General features: G+C 50.8%; 1 protein-coding gene across 1 annotated transcript in view; it reads left to right on the top strand.

Annotated features, from left to right (window-relative positions):
* Nucleotides 1–20,146, top strand: part of MN1 (MN1 proto-oncogene, transcriptional regulator) — a 46,758-nt gene extending 26,612 nt beyond the window's left edge. Inside the window, exon 2 of the mRNA XM_081036653.1 lies at nt 17,160–20,146. Coding sequence (XP_080892779.1) covers nt 17,160–17,341 — 182 coding nt within the window. The 3' untranslated portion in view covers nt 17,342–20,146. The remainder of the gene's footprint in view (nt 1–17,159) is intronic.
* The last annotated feature ends 495 nt before the right edge of the window (nt 20,147–20,641 follow it).

The raw sequence follows: 20,641 nt of genomic DNA, 5'->3' as shown, positions 1-20,641 counted from the left end.
TTTCACCCCAGCTCCCTCAGAAAGCCAACGGTAGTTAAGTGCTTCCAGGTAGAAGCCGAATTAATTTCATGTAATTATCCCTGATAAAATTAAATATTACTTGCAATTAGTCTTGGGCAATTTCTCTACCGAGACGTGGCAAACCAGTGGGGTAAGAATGGGCTGAGTTGGCGCTCGCTGGGCCTGTGGGCATCTGGGTATGAGCTGCCCCGTTTTGTCCCTATCACCAGGACTTAAACCCACAGCAGTGACTTCTCCCCAAAGCAGGGAGTGCTGGGGAGGGCCAGGCAAGAGGACACACACAGCTCCCCTCTGCTGTCCTTATTTTGTATCTGAGGAAACTCAGCTAATCGTACGGGGCTTGGTTTTTGTGGTAGGCGACCCGACACGTGTCTCGTCCCACAATCTCTCTGGGATATCCCAACAGTGGACCTCCAGAAATGGAATCCGAGGTTTACTGTTTTCTCCCAATTGTTGAAAAATCCCAGCACTACCACTTCCTAGCTGGGAGACTTTGGCCAAATCACCTCCTTTCTCTGAGCCTCAGTTTTTCTCATCTGTAAAATGGGGATACCTGATCATTCAATGAGTTGATGCTAGAGTCAACAAACTTTTTCTATAAAGGATCAGATGGTAAATATTTTGGGGTTTACAGGTTCATTAAGCCTCTGCCACTTTTACCTAATCCTGCCCTTGTCGTGGAAAATGTATACATGAATGGGTGTGGCTGTGTTCGATGAAACTTTATGGATGGACTCTGGCATTTGGATTTCATATAATTTTCATTTGTCATGAAATATTCTTTTAATTGTTTTCAACCATGAAAATGTAAAACAACATTTTCTTAGCTCACAAGCTGCATAAAAAACCCCCAAGCCCCCAAATCAGGTGGTGGGCTGTAGTTTGCCAGCCCTTGAGTTAATACGCGGAAAGTACTTAGAACAGTGCTCAGCACAGAGAAACTGCTCAATAAACGGAACAGACTACTATGATTATTTTCTGGACTTGAAATACCTTTTATTAGTATATTTAAGAGTAAGTGAAAGACAACGTTTGTACTGTGAAGTTCGGGTGATGATGATAATTGTCCCTTTTTACTGTTTACACAGCATCTCTACATTGTTGGAATGTGTCTTTGTCCAAGGCAAGCCCTATTTACCCCCATTGCAGGGATACTGAGGCCAGAGCGGGAAAGTTCCTTGTCTAAGGTCCCACCTCAGCCTTTTCCCAGCTGTGTGAGCCCATGTGGTTCCCTGCCTGGCTCAGGGCCTGTCTGGGAGGGCACCAGGGTCCCTTCCGACTGTTTCTGTGTTGGAAAGCTCACAGGCCTGGGAGCCAGAATTCTCTCTTGCCTGAGCCCGAGTTTCTCCACCTGGAAGTGCTGCCCTTCAAATCCCTGTATGTCTGCTGGAGTCTCTGACTCTGACTGCCCATAGGGCAGTGGGTGGTGAGACTCTCTCCTCATCCTCCTTTTAGTGGTTCTGAAATCCAGGTTATACCCAGCTAACATTTTCACTGCTGCGTGGGATTCGGCCGCTCTGTGCTGGCCAGAGAGGACTTGAGGGAGAGTCTTGTAAGATGAGGCTAGGAATTGTGTTCCCGGGGGCTGGGGCGATGGGGCGAGGACGGTGAATCCTGAGTGCTTAGTGCTGAGTGCTCCGGATGCAATGCTACCAATATCAGATCATGATTGCCACTATGTGACCTCGGCCGGATCCCCTTGGGTCTTCACATCTCCCTTTATTCATTATCTGGAAAATGGGGATGATAATGTGCACATTATAGGTTGTCATGAGAATAAAGGAAGGGATTAGTGAAAGCTGAGGCTTATGGCCAGCCACGTACCGTGTTTCCCCAAAAATAAGACTTAGCCGGACAGTCAGCTCTAATGCGTCTTTTAGAGCAAAAATTAATATAAGACATTTTAGTATATTTTACTTATTTTACTATAAGACTGGGTCTTATATGATATTATATCATACGATATAACATAATATCATATAAGACCAGGTCTTATATTAATTTTTGCTCCAAAAGACGCATTAGAGCTGATTGTCCCGATAGGTCTTATTTTCGAGGAAACACGGTAGCAGGTCTTCAATAAACCGACATCATTGTTACTATTACTGGTATTATTATTATCGTTCTTCTTTGTCTTCAGCCACTGCATTTCCAGGCTTCTTTTTGAGGATTGTGAACTTGGGCTTTCCAGAGCTTTAATGGGGGAGATGCAATGGGGGAGAGAATAGGAGGCAGGCAATGTGACTTTTAATCCTGGCCTGCCCTGGCCCCATCGTCAGATCTTGGGCAAGTCACTTCATTTCACTGGGCCTCAGGTTCTTTCTCTCTGTGATTGGACTACGTCAGACTTACAGATTCAATGTCAGGTGCTAATCTGGATTGATTAGTTCTGGCTGCCTGGAGCATAGTGTTGAGAAAGACTCTGAGGCCGTGTCTGGCTGCCGTGGTTGGGAGGGTGACAGTCGATAAGCAATGTCTGCTGGCTCAAGAGGAAATATGTTTTGGAGTCCCAGGTGGTTGATAATCCTAGAAAAGATGACCCTTGCGGCTCCTCCAGCCCAAAATTTACCTCAGTTTATGGAAACTTCTTATTTGAAAAAGGATAGTAGTCCTGGCAGATGGGGAGAGCCTTTATAGATTGTAATTCCAGACGAGCGCTGTCTAATAGAACTTTGTGTGATGATGTCCTGTATCAACCCTGACCAGTGTAGTAACCACTAGCTACAGACGGTTGTTAAACACTTGACATGTGGTTAGTTGTGAAGGACAAATTGATTTTAAAATTTTATTTCATTTTAAATTTAAATTAGAATTTAAATTTAAATTAGCCACATGTGACTAGTGGCTGCCATATTGGGCAACTCAGTTCTAGATTCACAGAGCCCCTGAGCTTACAGGGCCCCCCAAATCATCAACTTGTTATATCCCAAGCATGCCATGAACTCTGGGTGGGTTGTTGGGTGAAAGCCTGTTGCTTAGCAACAGACAAGAGGCAAAGCTCTCTCCTGAGCTGCCCCAGGCAGCTGGAAACCACCTCTGCTCAGGTGGGTGAGCTCTGCACAGGCCAATAAATGCTTTTCCCTTCTGCACTGCTCGCCTTCCTGGGGGCCTGGTCCCCAGGGCTCAGACCCTGCAGTGAGTAAGGCTTTGCCTGGATCAGATGCCCCGTTAGATGATCTCATGTATGCCAGCTTCTTCTCACCCTGTGGCACCCCAGGAAACAGGCAGGTGTTTCCAGATGCATAGTGGGTGGGCTGAGAGGGGAGGCAGAGTGACAGCCTTTCAGAGAGTGGGAATTCGTTTTGATTCTTTCCTTCCCTCCTTCTCTCTTCATTCGTCCTGATCCCTCTCCTTCCTTCTCCTTGTGGTGTGCAGCAAAAGCAGAAGAGCTTTTGGAAACTGACTTGCCTCCATCCTGCCTTGGTCGCTCCCGAGCTATGTGGAGTTGGGCAAATCACCCTACCTCTCTGAACCTGTTTCTGTACCCTACAAAAAAGAATAAAGTGTGTACGTGCCACCAGCTAGACAAAAATGCAATGGCAAACACTTAAAGAAAAAAAGAAGAAGAATAGTTTCTCCCTCTGAAGGTTAGCAGGAGGACCCAAAGCAGTGGTATACATGAAATGTGTAGAATGGAGTCTGGGGCATGGTTCCCTTCCCTGGAAAAGAAGACAAAAGAGAATTGGTGTCAGAGCCTTGAAAGGTAATTAAACTGATTGCCACGCACGGTGTCCACTTAAAACCTATCTCCGATTTTATCCTGGTGGGTCCACGCTTGGGGTCACTAGACAGGAATGGTGGGCTGGCTGGGGGTGTTGGCTGGGGGAAGAGCCTCCCTAGGTCGTCATCCGGGCAACTGCTGGCATTAGTCAGCTGACCCCCTGAGTTTTTCTGTCCATTGAAGACATCTGCATCGTGTGGCTTCTTCACATACTGGCAGGATCTAAAATAAACTGGAAGAATTCGAACCTCAACACTTTGAACAAAATTTATGGGTTGGGTTGGGTTCTGGAGAGTAAGTGGATGTGATTCCTCCATTTCTGGATAGTCTGTGAGAGGGTGTGGTTCCTCTCAGTACATTTTGGTGAGGGGCAATGAGAAACCTCCGAATGAAGTCGTGAAAAGCTCCTCCTATTCAGGTTGGGCTGGCGGCGCAGGTGATATAGTTCGAGTCTTCCTTATTTTTGCGATTCCTTAGGGTTTGTTCCTGATTTCACTGAACTCACGTTTTAGAGGCTGTGGCAAACAGCAGGAGAATTGTGAGAAATTGGGGTTAGTACCAGGTGTTACAGTACTGAGGGGCTTGGAGAGAGCTACTTGAGGAAGGAAGATATGGAAGAATCAGTTAGGTGAAAGAAGAAGTGACAAGACTCGTCCAGGAACGGGGAAGAGCTGGCAGGGGCAGTAGTCATATCACTTGGTGACAGTGTACGGCAAACCCTGTTGTTAAACTTCTGAATGCGGAGAGGACTGAGTGCTGGCTTGGGCAGCCAGGCCCGAATCCTCTGATCTGGTGACACTTCTCCCCACTTGCCTTTCTCTGGCCTCAGTTTCCCCAATGTACAGTTTCCCTGGCCATCCCAGTCTTCCTACAGTCCAGTTCTGCCTTCCTCAGAAGGGGCTAGGGGCTGTGATCTCTGCTATGGGGAGAGAGGTGCTAGGTCTTAACCCTGCTCCTCCAGACCTGAGACAGGCCAAATCCAGAAAAATCCTTCTAAGACGTGGGGTGTGGATATTGCGAAATGGGTCTTGTCCCGTGTCCCAGGGAAACGTTGACAGAAGGTGAGGCCAGGGTTGACTTAGTCACCTACCCCCCCACCTCTATGCCTGCCTCTTCCCACACTCCCTGCTTAGAAGGAATGTGGTGGCCTGCACCCACCTTCATAGGTCAACCTGAGAGATGTACTCTGGGTGTTGCAGGCCCAGCAGGAACACTTAGGGCTGAGCTAATCCCCTCTCCTACATTCAAGGTACAGAATAGCTAACGTTTCACGTCTACAGCGTAATTTGGGGTGGGGAACACCTACCCGGGTAGCCTGTTTAGGTCAGAGTCACAGGCTTGGCATCTGGGACTCTTGTGGCTTACAAAAGGGATGACAACCCAGAGAGGGCAAGTAAGTAATGCACCTGAAGTCACACAGCCAAAGCTGGACCTTAGTTTCCTGGAGTGGGGCGGGGGGGGGGGCAGGGACCCATGCTGGAGGGAAAGCAAATTGGTGGTTGTTTGTAGCAAGCACACCTCTCCCTCCCCACAAACGCAAGGCTGGACCTGCCAGAACCCTTGGGAGGTGGGAACTGAGGATGGGTGTGCCAACCACCAGGCAGCCCTGGGGCTTTGTCCCCTGTGGTTTTGATGGGAGTGACCACAGTTTGTTGCAAGCCCAGACTAGCTTCTACCCCCTGTCTCTCTGTCTCTGTTCCCCAGTTCAGGCAGACTCCATGGGGGTGGTTAGAAGACTCACACAGGCTCTGGACTCACACAGACCTGGGTTCGAATCCTGCCTCTCCACTTTCTGACTGTGTGATTTGGCTCTCATAGGGCTGTTGAGGGAATAAATGAGATCGGCCAGTGAGAAGACTCCAGAGTGGATGCTCTGTCTAGTCAGGCCTCGCTTGCACGGCCTGTCACCTTCCACTTTGCCCGTCACTCTGCCCTTCTCTGTCTGAGTCAGGGCCGACCGAGGCCGTGCAGAAGTGAGTTCTGAGGGGCACCCATCTCTCTGGCCTGACGTGGCTAACTCGCTGTGCCTTGGAGGGTCCTTTCTCCTCTTTTGCTGCATTTGTGGACACATGCTGGAATAGTTTTTATTTAAACAACAATCCCCCTACCCCCAACCAATGTTTTAATGATTTTGAAGTAGAAAGGCAGGAGGTCTCTGCTGCAGTTGGGGTAGGAAGACCGGGCCATAGTGAACGGGGTGGGGGTGAGGGGAGACATTAGCGATTCCCTAAGGCTCACCGACACAGATCAGCAGTGTTGTTTCCACATAAACACATTTCTTGGGAGCGTATGTTGAGTGCCTACTGGATTCCCCCCTGTTCTTTCTTACTGTGTGAACTTGGACAAGCGATGTCCCCTTTCTAAGCCTCAGGTGTAGGCAAACTTTCTCTGTAAAGGTCTGGATAGTAAAGACTTTAGGTTTGTGTGTTATCTAATCTCTGTTACAATGATTCTGCTTTGCCACGGTAGCATGAAAATGGCCATAGACCAAATGTAAGCATCTGAGCACGCTGTGTTCCAATAAAACTTTATAGAAACAGGCGGTGGTCCAGATTTGACCCTTGGGTAATCGTTTGCTGACCCTGGCAGTCCTTCACCTGTGAAATGGGGCTAAGAAAATAAAATCTTTCCTCCCAGGTTATGGCGAGGAATGAGTGAGTTTAAAAGAATGAACACGAGTTAACTCTAATTGTTGTCTTTTATTGTTAATACCATCATATGTCATTTTCCCAGCAGCCCTGCTCAGGAGGTGTATGGTCTTATTTCACATATGGGGAAACTGAGACGCAGAGAGATCGAGCGGTGCACCCTCAATCCTTCTGCTCCCCGTTGGATGACCTGGGATACATCTCTGTTCCTCCGTGTGCCTCAGTTTCCCCACCTGTAGCCCCAGAGAGGACTCACTGATGTAAACGCACAGGGCTTGATGGTCGAATCCACTGTGCAGGGGTGGGGGTGAGGTGAGGCAGGGATGTGGCGGCACAGAGAGGTGGCGTCCCTTGCGGGGCTACCAGCTCACAGGGCTGGGATTCAGACCCAAGCTGGGTTTCTTGGGGACCTGAGGTATAAGCATCTGAGTCAGAAACTGCTGGGGAGGAATGGCTGGGCCAGCTAGACCAGAGCTCAGAGTACTGTTCCCATGGGGGTGGCACTTCAATCCTCTCACTTGCTTAGTGTTGGAGAGCACAGGGACCTGTGCCCAGTGAGGGAGTATGTTTCTAAGTCAGGTGTCCTGCTCCCCACTGGAATGGATAAGGTGCAAGCCACTTACTAATTCTGACAGATTCTCAAGGCACTTCCTCTGCTCAGAAGCCTTTTTTGGCTCCCCTTTGCTCGCAGGAACAAAGCCAAATGCCTTTCTGGGGCCTCCAGTCCTCCATGACTGACTCCATTTGAGTTTTGCAAGTTCCTCCCCCATCTGTGCTCCCTCAGGCTCCAAATCAGGGTCCCTGGGCTGGCCTCTTGCTCTTCTGAAACAGTTATTCTAGGGTGTGGAATGCCCCTGTCACTGCAAAGCTTTGTAGTCATCCCTAAGCGCCCCTAGCATGTCCTTTCCTCTGCAGAGTCTTCCTGGATCCCCACTTCTTATCCTCTCGTCCCATGACACAGGGCAGCCAATGATGTTGTGTTCCGCAGTTATGTGTTTACCAGGATGTCTTTCCACCTGGCTGGGAGCTCTGTGTTGGGATCACCTCTCTGAGCCCAGTGCCCAGCACACAGCTGGGGACACACATTTGGATACAATGCTTTAGCCCACGGATGCTGTTATCACCGTCCAGAGGCTGTCACAGGCCCAGGTTTGGGGAAATGGTTATGGTTACAGGATACTGTCACCTGGGTACCAGGCATTTCATTGCCCTCTCTGCAAGGAAAGAATAACCAAACTCATTTTTCAGGTGAGGAAATGGAGACTCAGGGAGTCAAAATAGCTGATCCCAGGTCACGCAGCCTGTCGGTGACAGGGATGGAATTTGAATCCGAGCCTCTGTCTTCAAAGTGCATGACTGTCCCATGATAATTCTCATGCGAAGCCCTTCGTTGGGGACACAGTAGCACTATGGGAAATTGCCTGGGAGAGCAGGCCACTTGCACCCCTGCTGACCCCACATGAGAAGATCACAAAGTTATGGAGGGGTGAGCAGGGCAGATGTCCCTAAGCACACTGGCACTTTGAAAACTTATTATTTTTTTTTAAATTCAGATTTCTCACTGATTCTGGTCTTTCTTCCATTGGGCTGAAAGCAACAAAGTTCTAATTCTATAGAAATGTGTGTATATTCATCTTATTATATAAAAATAATTGTTGAGTGGCTTACCGCATGCCTGGCAGAGTGCTGGGAGTTCAGTGAGATGTCAGCCCACGTGGTAGGTTGTTCCTGGTGTACGGGTGAGGATGCTGGGACTCAGAGAGGGACATATCCTTTTCAGGGTCATCCAGCATTGGGTCCAATCCAATGGAGGTGAATTGTGGGTGAGATGGCAAGAAAACAGTGAGGGGGCTATGCTAGAGACAGGGGTAGAGAGAATCTCACATAAAAGAATCATACTAGCAATACTAATAGCAGCTACTATTTCTCGAAGCATCCTTGGTGCATGGTAGTATGCTAAGCACTTTGCTTACATTACCCTGGACTGTCCCAATGGCCCTATGAGAATTATACTATCTCCATCCCCATTTCATGGATGAGAACACTGAGGTTTGGAGAAGTTAATGTCCCTAGAGCTAAGGCTGAAACCTGGCACTCCAGACTCGCTGTGTAGTATTCTTCCTGCACAAGCACTCTCTGCACCACTGTGGACGCTAGTAGAAGGAAGGTGCAGGCCGAGGCTCAGCCTGAAGCTTGCCCAGCCTGTCGTGTCTTGGCAGCACACAGACCAGGAGTGGCTCAGGGGGTAGACAGGGCTGCAACTGTCGCAGGTCACTGGCTGCGTGGCTGGAGACACCAGAAGAAGGAGCCCAATCTAAGGTGATTAGGCCAGGGTGAGGTGCCTGCCCTATCCATCCTGTTGACTCTGGCCCTCATACACCACCCCACCTGCCTCTTCCTTCAGGGCTGGGAATGGCCCGGAATTCAGCCCCCCACTGCCTTCCCGGTCCCGCCCCCAGCTCTCTGCAGCCTGGTTCTAAAGATGCCCTTGCTGCTTCGCCTCAGTGGAGCCTTCAGCCAGTTCTCAATCTAAATGACAGCTGCCCTCAGCCAAGTCAACTCCAATTAATTTTCCAAGGCTTCCAGGGGCTTGGCTGAGCCTCTCACAGACTGAGCCACCCCAGTGGCCGGCAGGAGGCCCCTTCTTCACCCTGATGGGGCCCGAGAAGGTGGGTTCTCATGAGACTCCTCCCGATTGTTGATGGGGAGCCCTCCCTGCTCCTCAGGAGCCTCCGTGCATGCCATGTATTGTCCCTCTCCCTCATCAGATGGGGCTAATTTAGAAACTCTCAGGCAGCATCCATGGAGAAAGCATTGAATGGGCCTGGGTTTTGTTCTTGGCTGCTGTGTCCCTTGGGTCGTTTTCATCAGGGCCCTTTCCCAAAAGTGAGAGTATTCATCTCAGAGAAAGAGAGAGAAGGAGAGCAAGAGAGAGGATGAGACATAGAGAGAGATTGAGAAAGAGAGTATGAGAGAAAGCGGTTGATTGAGAAAGGATAGGGTGGGGGTGGGGGACAAGAGAGATGGAATGAGAGAATGGGAAGAGGTAGGACCTGCTACTTTGGCTCGTGACATTTTCCTTTTTCATGTGACTTTGATAAAACCACACACTTTGGCATCAGACAGACCTGGGAGTGACCCTGGCTTTGCCACTTGTCAGTTGCATGACCATGGACCCATGACGTCCCCTCCCTGAACCTCAGTTTACTCCCCTGTAAAATGGACTGGAGTGTTGGGCCCACTCTCCCTGAGTTTTGGGGTGATCTTATGAAATCAAATGAGTCTTGGCCTCTAGGGAACCTGGTTAGTGTTCACTGTGACAAACCCGGAGCAGACAGGTGTAGCGATATGGTCAGCTTCCTTTTTCTGTTTCTTACTTGTCACAGTGACACCAGTGCCAGAAGGTGATGGGAGGGCAGAGAAGGGGTAGGGGATGTAAGCAGAAGGCTGGGCGGAGGAGTGGCCAGTTCCCTGGCTCCTGTGAGATGCCCAGAAAGACTGTCACTCAGGCTGCCAACCCTGGGTCCCAGATCCTTGGGGTTTGGGTGTTGGTTCCTGGCACTTAGGTTCAGGTATCTTCATTTCCCTTGTTTTGGGAGGGCCCCAACCTCCTGCCTACATTGCATGTAAAATCTGATTGCCCCAAAGGGACAGAAGGAGTCAGGGGGGTTGTATATACACCCACCCCCAGTCATTTTAGAAAGGACCAAATAGGCCCAGAGAGAGGGTTACATAGCTAGCAGAAGAGCTGGGATGAAAATGTGAGTCATTCATTAAAATATATAACAAATCCTTATCATGTGCCCACTATGTGCCAGGAACCAGAGAGACAGCTGGGAGCCACGTGGGCATGTCTGCCCTCAGGGTCTCTAGGCCAGGCCCCTCTGACCTTCCTGGGAGGGATTAGCTAACCCTTTCTACAGATGGGAAAACTGAGGCTTAGCTTGGCCAAGGTCAAGGTGCTGGTGAAAGGCAGAGTTGAGATTCAGATGGAGGTTGGATCTAGGCTTCTGAATGCAGAGTTGGAGCTCCACCAAAGCTGATGAACGTGGGGGAGGAACGGAGCGGGGGTTTGGGTTTGCCGTTTTCCTGCTTGGTTGGTGGCTGCGTAGACCCTCTTTGCGTGATCCAACGTCTGGCTTAGATTTTCCGTACCTGCCCCTGAGCCCAGAGTCAGTGAGTCCCCAGATCCCATCTACCTCTCAAGAGGAGGCCACATGGCCTGGGGATCAAATGTGGACAGGCAGCTGGGTAAGGTCCTCCTTGGGGTTGTGGGACCCTGCAGAAGCATTTGAATGTGTGTGGGTGCTGGGATAGGGTCCCCCACATTTCCAGCAGTGGGTTCTTAGGGATGGGCCTCAGCGCTGTATGAAAAAGCCTTGTGACTTTGCTTTCTCCTGCTCTCATAGCTGGTGCCCATTCCTAGGCACAATGGAACCTGAGGTGACTCGGCAAGGAGCTGGGTGCTATCCTTACCCCATTTTGTAGAGAAAGAAGCTGAGGCTCAGAGAGGGAAAGTGACTTGTCCAAGGTCAACCTACTGGGAAAAGTGCTAAGGACCGACACACAGACTTCGGTCATCTGAGTCCAAAGTCCCCCCATGATATTTTCCATCTTTGGCAGCCTGTGGCTGAGGGGTCCCGAACTCAGCACTACCCTCTGCCAGGGTGAGATGTGTCAGCACTTTCCTGCAGCCAGCTAGGCGGTGGCTGATAGTCTCATCACTATTATTGTGGCTGGGGGGTGGGGTGCCATCTGTGAGCGGGGAGGGGGACATGTGTATATCTCAGAGTAGGGGCGTTGGAGTAACCTCCACAGCCAGGTAGGATGGTAGGAGTCAGCAGGGGTGAGGAGGGGAGGATGTTGTAGGCAGAAGAAACATCAGGAGCAGAAGCATGAAGGTGGGAAGGATCAGGGCTTCCGTGAGGGGTGGTAGAGCTGGGGCACTGACAGATGAGGCTGGAGGCCTAAGAGGGAAGCAGGCCAGGTCATGCCAAGCTGGGGACTTTATGCTGGGAGCACTGGGGAGTCATGGAAGGTTTAAGTAGGAGAGGAGGCCTGCTGTGGTTGGTGCTGCAGGAAGCTCACCTGGCTCACAGGGGAAAATGGGCTTGGGGGCCAGTGTGGAAGCAGAGAGAATAGCAAGGTCACTGTTGCAGGCAGGAGACAGTGGGGGGTCCGGACCGGGCTGGGGATAATGGGACAGGAAAGAAGTGGGTGGATTTTGGAGACAACCTCTTCCCTCCCTGGTGCCTGCACTCTGGGGCGTGGGGGAGAGTGATGAGTGACATTCAATGCTCTGAGCTAGCCAGGGTGCAATGCCTAGACTTTCTTGGAGATGGGGAAGAGGAGTTATGAGAGTCTGGGGGACACAGATGTGTTTGGGTGACCTCATGGACTCTTGGGCTGCAGGACAGAGATGCCGAGTGGACGTGGTCCAGCCAGTGGCTCCCAGGCCTGCCTCTGCTTCCAAGCCCAGTGGCTCAGCCCCCCAACTGAGTGGCAGCTGTCACAGACACCAGCATTTCCACCAGCCAGGTCCAAATAAAGGAAAAACCAAAATACATTTCCCTTTGTCGGAATCCGGTGAGGGTGAGTGGGGTGAGAGTCATTCGCTATTGTGTTCTGGGGCCCACACTGCTCCTTACATAAGCTTGGAGTTAAAAATACACACAGGATTCTAATTTGCCTGCTCTGTCTGGGATTGCACCCTGGGCCCCCAGCCATGAAGGGCAGGGCATGGGGCAAACACCAGCACTCATGGAGACAAAGAACCTGTCCCGTGGCGCAGAGCTGGCACATGGCAATGCTAGCTCTGGTGCTTCCAAAGTCCCAAGCTGTTAAAGAATAGTAAATGTAATAATCCTAAAAGCAGCTAACCTTTTCTGGGGGCTCATGATGTGCTACATTCTTGCTTAATCCTCCTAGCAGCCTGTGAAGTAGGTTCCCATTTTATAGCCCAGGTTAACATGTTGCCCAGGCCACACCCTACCCTGGATTAGCACCCAGGGAGCCCTTGATCTGGGTGCTAGCTGGAACCCACCATTGACTCCTACTACCTCCTCCCAGGAGGAGGTCAGGCCAGGCAGAAGTCCCCTTTCTGAGGGTTCAAGGACAGAGTGGTGGCTCCGTGTACCAGCTGTGAGGGGTGGCAGCTGCCCCCACTGAGCTCACCACACCTGAACATGTGGTTCACCCAAATTGGAACCCAGTCCCAGGAACATTGAATACAGAGCAAGGTGATGACAAGGCCTTTAAAAAAAAAAAAAGAAAAGAAAAATACTTGGCCCCCTCCGTGGGCGGCACCTCCAGAAGTGAAATTAACTATGAGATGTCTGTCTCCAGGCGAAAAGTGCGCTGTCTTTTTCCTTCTCCCTTCACCGTCATCATGGCCAGTAAAAGGGTCATGGAGCCGGCCCTGTGGGCCCTCACTCTGGCCTGCAGGCTAGTCAACAACAGCACAGGGCTGGACTTGAGGCATTGGTGGGAGCTCGCTTTGTGCGGGGCGGCGTGCTAAGCCCTTTCCATGGGTCATTTCACTTAATCCTCCTAACTGCCTCCATGATGGCCTGTCCTATTATTTCCCCCATTTTCCTGGACTGAAGTCACGGGAGCCCAGGTGATGTGAGCAAAGTCTCGTGCTCCACAGATGGTAGGCGCTGTCATTGCGGAACCCTGTTAAGAGAAATAGGATGACATTTATTATTCATGTGCTTGGTGTTTTGGCACCAGCTCGAGGTTCTCTCCTCCCTTTCATGGAATTTACTGTCTCTGTTGCGGGTGGAGAAGTGCAGAAGACAAAATTTGACGTGGGTCTCATGGTCACAGCGGGGTGAACTGGAGGCCGCTGGTCTCTCTACAGCGTGATACAAAGTCGGCGGCCAGAATGACCCAGTCAAGTGCTGTGGTGTCCAGGGACGGGGTGTTGGGAAGGGGCTGGATGGGTCAGCAAAGACTTGTGCACATGAAGAAAGTACAAGAAGGACCTTTGGGGGGTGGAAGAGTAGGGCATCCCAGCTCCAGGCACTGCCCCCTTCGTGGCGACTGAGGTGGTCCCTTCTGACCAATGAGAGGCTTCCTTAAAAATTGCGCCCGGTCATCGCGAGGCAGGCACACCATACGGTCCGTGAACCAGACGCCCCTTACCTCAGCCCCTGTGCTGCCTGCATGGGGTGATGCACACTCGAGGTGCTACATTTTGAGTCCTTGATACCTGCCTCCCTCCTTCTGGGACTGACCCCCCCACCACATGTACGGCACCATCAGCTCTTTCTCTTTGGTGGTCTCCCCAAGTTGCTCTGTGCCAGGCCTGCCAGGAATCACCACCCCCAAGTTACAGATGAGGAAACTGAGGTCCTCCATCTAGGGGCCAGCAGCCCAGGTATGAGGGGCCCGGGAGTCCACTTCAGCCTGACCCTGCTAGGAATGCCGGGCTAAAAGGAGGACGCTGGTCTCAGAGCTGGTGACCGGGCCCCAGGTGGCCCCTGGGCAGCTCCCTGCCACTTGTGGCCTCAGTCTTCCCATCTGCCAAACAGGGATGAGGGTCACTTCACAGTCAGTGCACATGCCCCTGCTGTGTGCAGAGTGCTACATGGAACAGACCAAGCCTGCCCCTCCCCCATGCAGCCACAGTCTGAGAGGGGAGGCCTCCAGCCAGCAAGTGGAAAACATGACAACACCCCTTAGGTTCCCAGGTGTCTGGCCAATGCCAGTGCTGAGTGACTCCAGGGTCTCCCCCCAATCCTGGCAGTTTGATGAGGGGGCGGTTTTATTTCTGGGTCCTGGTGTGGGAGGGCTAGCACGCCGGCCGCCATAGGAGCAGGGATTGAGGGCCTGTCTGGAGCTGGGGCAGGCCCTGACTTGAGGCGGCTTCCGGCTGCTGACTTATCAGCAGCCACTCGGCAGCCTGGGGGAGCCACGGTCCTGGGGCGTGTTGGGTCCCCCCAGCTGGAATGAATCCGGTGGGAGGATGAGTTTGGTCATGCTTGGATTGTCAAGAACTGAAGAATAATATTCTCTCTTAAAAATATTCCCCGTGGATACCAGACTCTTGCTTGTCCCAGGCGGAGACTGGGGAGTCCTGCGCCCCTGCTCTGTGTCGTCAGGCAAGCCCCTCACCTCTTTGAGCCCCAGGGTCCCCAGCTAAAGTGGGGAGAAGGGTCACCCAGGTGCTGGACTTGCTGGGGGGTGGAATTCAATAATACACAGAAGTGTTGAACTGTGTGCTTATTAACTCCACCCTATGTAAGAAGAGCAGCTGTCTCTGGTATCAGCGTACGGCACGCTTATGTGTTGTCTGTAACTTGGGAATAAAACATCTTTAGGAAATTCGGTCATTTCAGTCAGTCTGGAATCATCACTCAGCAAATCCATCTCCCAGAAGTGTCCCTAGCTTCCTTGCAGCTCAGGAAATGCTGACACTACTTCATCCTCCTGTGCTGCAGTCACAGAGCACCGAGACCCAGGTGGCAGGAGCTCGGGCCTGGGTCTTATCTTTCTTTAACTGTGCAAACATTGGCAAGGGGCCTTGGTTTCATGTCTGTAAAATGGGCATACGCATTGCTGTGTTAGCTCCTAGAGAGGATGTGTCTACAGTGAAGTAAGGAACACCTTTCAGAATTTCTCTCTCTGGAAGATGCTACCTCTCCCTCCCCAACCCAGATCTCACAATGCTTGGAACACAATTCCTTTTGGGGGCACTAAGCAGTGACATGTCACTGGGAGCAAAGCAAGCGTGGGCTCAGGAGCAGCGGTGCGGGGGTTGTGTGTTAGCATTGCTAGAATCTAGGGCCTCCTGAATCTGATGCTGCTAGCTTCTGGGGTACCTTATCCCGAGGAATCCTAGGCATGGTGTTAGTAGCATCTCGGCTGTACCATTACTAACCAGCTTTGAAACCTCAGGCTCACAACCTCAGCTTCTCCTGTGAAATGGGGAAAAGACTCTAATTCCGTGGGCAGGACATGGCCATCTGGCCATTCCCAAGGAGGGGAACGAGTCTTAGGGGCTTCTAGATGGCTGCAAGGACCCCTTCCCTCCTGACCTCCCCAGATACTAATACAGTCCCAGTGGCCCTGTCTGGGGATCTCTCTGTATGCCAGGCCATGACAAGGTCCCAAGGGAGATGACATCACCCCCACTTTACCAATGAAGAACTGAGGCTCAGAGAGGAAAAGTGGCAGATCCCTGGCCACTGAGTGGTTGGCCTGGGATTCGAGCCCCAGTCGGTGACTCAGAATGGCTGTTACAAGGCTTCTCCTGGCCTCTCCATCAGCTCCAGTAGGAGGATGAAGAAAGTGTCTGCCTTGTTTCTTGCTGGACCCGAAGGGCTAGCACCACACCTGGCCCATGGTACGGACTCAATAAAGAATCGTTCATCGAATGAATGAAGGAAAAAGCAAAGGAGAGAATCGTCCTTCCCAGCCCAGCTCCTCCCAGCATGCAGGCCTCAAAGCTGGGTGTCTCTGGGGCTCCAGGGTGGGGGCCCAAACCCCAGTTAGTCACAGCCTGGTCTTGGCTGCTTAAGCCCGTCCCTCTGGGAAGCTTTTCTCAGCAGGCTGTGGCTCAGCTCCTGGGGGAGGCCTCCTTAATCCCAGAGGATGGGCGGGGTGACTCCTGCCTGGCTCAGTGCCCTGGCTGGGCCTGCACAGTGTGCTGAGAGGGCGGGTTGGCTATGGAGTTCAGTATCTGGGTGTGCTCTGTTAACCTGAGCTAGGCTCCAACCCCCAATTCCAGCTTTTCTCACTTCTACTGACTCAGTAATTCACCATCAGCCCATCTTCAAACCCAACTCTGTGCCTTCCTGGCTGTGTGACCTTGGGTAAGCCACCTCTCCTTTCTGAGAGTCAGGCTCTATAAAATGGGAATAATGAGAATATTCATCAACATATGCTAGGTCTCAGAACAGAACCATTGGTCATTTAGCAACAGTAAATTAGCAGTCCTTTGAAATGATTGCTCCATTCCTTCCCTGCCTGAGAACTCCCAACTTTTGCTCTTGTTGAGCCTAATTCATACTCAGGTGTGGATGGTTGTCAAACTTCCTTTCCCTGCAAGTGGGTCTTATCCAGACATCACTATGATCCGTGGTGTTTCTGGTGTTGTGTGACTGAGGGAGAAGGAAATTGAGGGGATTTTCATTGAGGGTGTAGCCTCAAGTCTCTCCATGCAGCACTTGGCATGGGCAAATGGCATTGGTCTGGTTGGGGGAGTCCAGACTTTTAGTGTTTATAGCTCTGAGAAGTTTGGCAATGTTTAAGGAAGTTTCCAGCACATAGTAGGCACTTAGCAAATGTCTTTCTGGAGGATGACAAGAGAATAGGCTGTGTTCTGGACCTGGACAATTGTCCCCACCACCCTTTCATTGCTTCTGGTGAATTCCTACACATCCTTCAATATCCAGTTTAGATGCCCCTCCTCCAGGAAGCCTTCTCACCTTAGTTCAGGGCTAGTTCATCTTTTGGGAACTCTTGTTCATCAGGGATGAGCAAACCCTGAGGAGTTTATCCTGCCCAACTCTCCTATTTCCCAAGGGGTAAAACTGTGACCCAGCAGGGGGCCTTCCTTTGGCTGAGGTCTCTCACAGCCAAGCCAGAGGCAACAGCAGGGCGATTCGAACTAAGCATCTCTTGATATCCTCAAATTGTAGGCATGAAAGAGCGTCATGGAAACTGTGTTTCTTCCCATGCCTCTCCCACTCTGCCCCCCATTAGGGCTTCCCACAGAGTTGAGAGCATACTGCTAACACCCTCTCTTCCTTCTTTCTCCACAGCCCATGACCTCCCTGCGAACAAGGCCTCGGCAGCCCAGCCTGGCAGCCACTTGCAGTGCCTGTCTGTCCACTGCACAGACGACGTGGGTGATGCCAAGGCCCGAGCCTCCGTGCCCACCTGGCGGTCCCTGCACTCTGATATTTCCAACAGATTCGGGACATTCGTGGCTGCCCTAACTTGAATTGACAAGAAATGCCCCCTCCCCCACCAGGTCCTTCCCTATCCCCTCTCTCTCCCTTTCCCCCTCGCCCTATCCCTATCCCCACCCCACTCCCACCCCGATAATTTGAAAGGGCCACTATTGCTGATTGGATGAATTTTTTTCCTAGGTTGGTACCTGCGTAGTGGCATATGGACCGGAAAGGGTTAATTTAAAGGGAAAAAAAAAACCTCAAAAATTTTTTTTAAAAGAGAAACTCTGTCTGCCACAGTATGTTACCAGTGTTAACCCTTCTGCAGTTAGCAGACTTTTGCTTAAGCCTTTTTCCTGCTAGATAATTCCCATTTTTCTGTCATCTTGGCATACGTTTTTTAGATGACCTCTTTCCTTGTTTTATTTCCATGCTGCTGTATGTCCAAGTATTGTTATTTCATAATAAGACAAGAGTTGCTTTCCTTTTTTATTCTCTTTTATTCTTGTTCCTACCCGCCCCCCCCCGCGCCTCCCCCCCCCCCCCCCGTTTTTTTTTCTTTTTGCTTTGTTCACTGCTTATTAAAATGGAAATCCTGGAGAAGAGTAGTTCTGGAATATTGCCGGGTGAAAGTCAAATTGTCATCACAATATTATATATTGACACCCAACTGTCATCAGTCAGGCAGGAGCCAAACAATGAATGCCCCCCTTAGGTATTCCGCCTGGGATTTTGTTTTGTCTGTTCCCTAAGAAAATAGATTTTCGTTCTTACAAACACACGCTCAGCCTTCAGCTCCATTCTCCCTTCTGCTGGAAGCTGCCCCTCTCTGCAATGGAGGTGATGACGTGGCCAGCCTGCTCTGTGGGAAGGAGTCAGAAGGTTTGACAGTGGTGTTTTCTCTCCTTTTCTGGGCCTCTCCACAGATGCCCAGGCTCTGAATTTTCACGCTATGCTGAGCAGCACTGGTCTGCATGGGGGATGGTGGCCTTCCAGCTTGCAGAGTCTCTGGGGCTGGGGGCTCCAGGGTCTTGTTCTGCTCCAGCCAGGCTGGCTGGGTCTTGGGTGCTGGAATTGGGGGCAGATCAATTCTTAGCCCTTGACCTTTCCCGACAGCTGTTTCCAGCCAGGCATCCTGGGGAAGAAGGAAGGGCCTGTGTGTATCTCCCCCAGGTCTCCCAATGGATCCCTACTCATTTATTTTACCACCTCCAACCTGGGCAACCCCCCATCCCTGGGCTCATTTAGTGAGGGAGCCCTCAGGCTCAGCTTGCCATCCCCCCCACCCCCCATGAGCCTGGGTGTATTTCTTTGCTGGGTTTTGCAGATTTTCTAAGGGCCAGTGGGGGTAGAAGGGAATACCTGGGCCTTGTCTTTTTAACCCTGGAATTATCCCCCCTTTGGATTTACTCTCACCCCATTGAAAAATTAGAGCCACGTCCCATGTGTCTCATGAAGGGATAACTTCTCCTTTGAGAAGAGATGAGAGGTGGCTGGGCGAGAGGGCTCCTGACCCCAGCGAGGCCTGTTACCTGTTCCTTTCTGAGCGGAGGTCATCAGAGGCCCAGGGTTGTCAGGATCAGGTCCCTTTGGGTGTGATGCCTACAAAGGGCTTGAATGACTTATGGGGAAGGTAGGGGCCACTGAGATTCCAGGGTGGGTCAGACAGGAAGTGACTGATATCACTTCACCCAAATCGGCGACCCATTATTTTATTTCAGTTTTTGTTAACGACCGTGTCTTCCTTACTTCCCCATTTGGAACCTTACCTCCTTCCCTTCCAGGTCCCCAGCCAGCGTTTGTAGACCTGGCTTTTTTTAGCAAGTGACCTGAAGGCTTTGAGCTCACCATACAACACCCACATTGTTTATTTCAAAGAACTTTTCAGCCAAGGGAGAAGAGCGTCCAGAAAAATCTCGCTCTTTCCATACCCCCCTCCTTCTTTCCTTCGGCCAGCCCTTCTGGCTTGGGTCTGAGTCTGGATGGTCCGAGGTTCTTGCATGGGCAGTCTGAGCAGGAGCCGACTTCGGCCCACAGAGGGGCAGGCCAAAGAAGGTGGTGTGAATTTGTCAGCGAGGAGGTGCGAACTGACTCAGTTCCTGAGTTCTGCCACCAAAGGAGAGAAAAGGGGAGAGATGGTCCCTGTCACGGGCTGGGCTGCCGGAGAATCTGCCATAGTCTGAGCAAAACCCTACGTGCCCTCTGCTTCCACAATGTACAGCTGTTTGAGAGCTTCACCATTTTATTTTTTTAAACAGGAATGATTTCTCCTTAATTGCTTAAGGCTGGGGAGCCAAGCTTCTTGACTTCTGTCTTTGACGTTCCCTGCGTTGGGTCCATCAGCACTTGGCCATCAGCTCATGGGCCTAGCAACCTCGGAAACCCCTGAAGTTGAAAACTTTCTTGCTCCCCCCGACCCCAGAATGCAACAGCTTTAAAAATAGCCTTAAGCAAAAGGATGTTATTTCATTAAATTTGGTTTAATGGAAAGAATAAAAGCAAATTAAAAACACACCCAGCCCATGAGACTCCAAACACTGGTAATCAGTACCGCATAGCAAACTCTTCGGCAAAGAAAATGAAAACGTTATTGCACATGTAAAATATGAAAACTTAACTCTGCTGTGTGTTAGGCAATCCTGTAATCTTTTTTGACTCTTAAAAGAAATTCATTTCTGAAATGCTTGGTTGGAAGACTGTGACAATAGCTCATGAAATTGAGTGTTATTTTTTTTCTTTCTTTTTTAAAAAAATATGTAAAGTGCAGTCTTCTGTATTCATGCATATTGTATATACCTGTATATGTTTTCCTGAGCAGCTAAATAACAATAAATATGACGTTAATGGTGCCTGTGGTACATTTGTGGGTGGGGCTTGCTTTATTTTTTCCCCACCCCCTCCCCTTTTTCCGTAGATCTCTTCAAATTCCATGGAGTATGGGAGTGTAGGTCTGGATGCTGTAGTGTGTGTGTGTGTGTGTGTGTGTGTGTGTGCGCGCGCGCGCGCGCACATGTGTGTACTGATGGTCTAAGGTGGGTCATCTCAGTATTTCTCCAATCAGCACTCTTGACATTTGGGCTGGACAATTCTTTGCGGTAAGGAGGGTTGAGCAGTTTCCCTGGCCTCTACCCACTAGATGCCAGTAGCACCTCTTGTCCTCTTTCTTTCCCTTGTGACAACCAAAAATGTCTCTAAATATTGCTCAGTGTCCCCTGGGAGGCATGATGCCACCAGGGCTGAGAACCACTGGTATCTGATTAGTGCAGGAGCTCGGGGGCAAGGGGAGACCAGGTGGCTATGCTGTGTGGTTATTTTTGGGGTCTTGGAGTTCATTTTCAGGAATCAGTAAG

Source organism: Rhinolophus hipposideros (assembly GCF_964194185.1).
Source record: "Rhinolophus hipposideros genome assembly, chromosome: 24".
Lineage (NCBI taxonomy): Eukaryota > Metazoa > Chordata > Mammalia > Chiroptera > Rhinolophidae > Rhinolophus > Rhinolophus hipposideros.
Note: the sequence above shows the minus strand (reverse complement) of the source record. Positions and strands in the feature narration are given on the sequence as shown.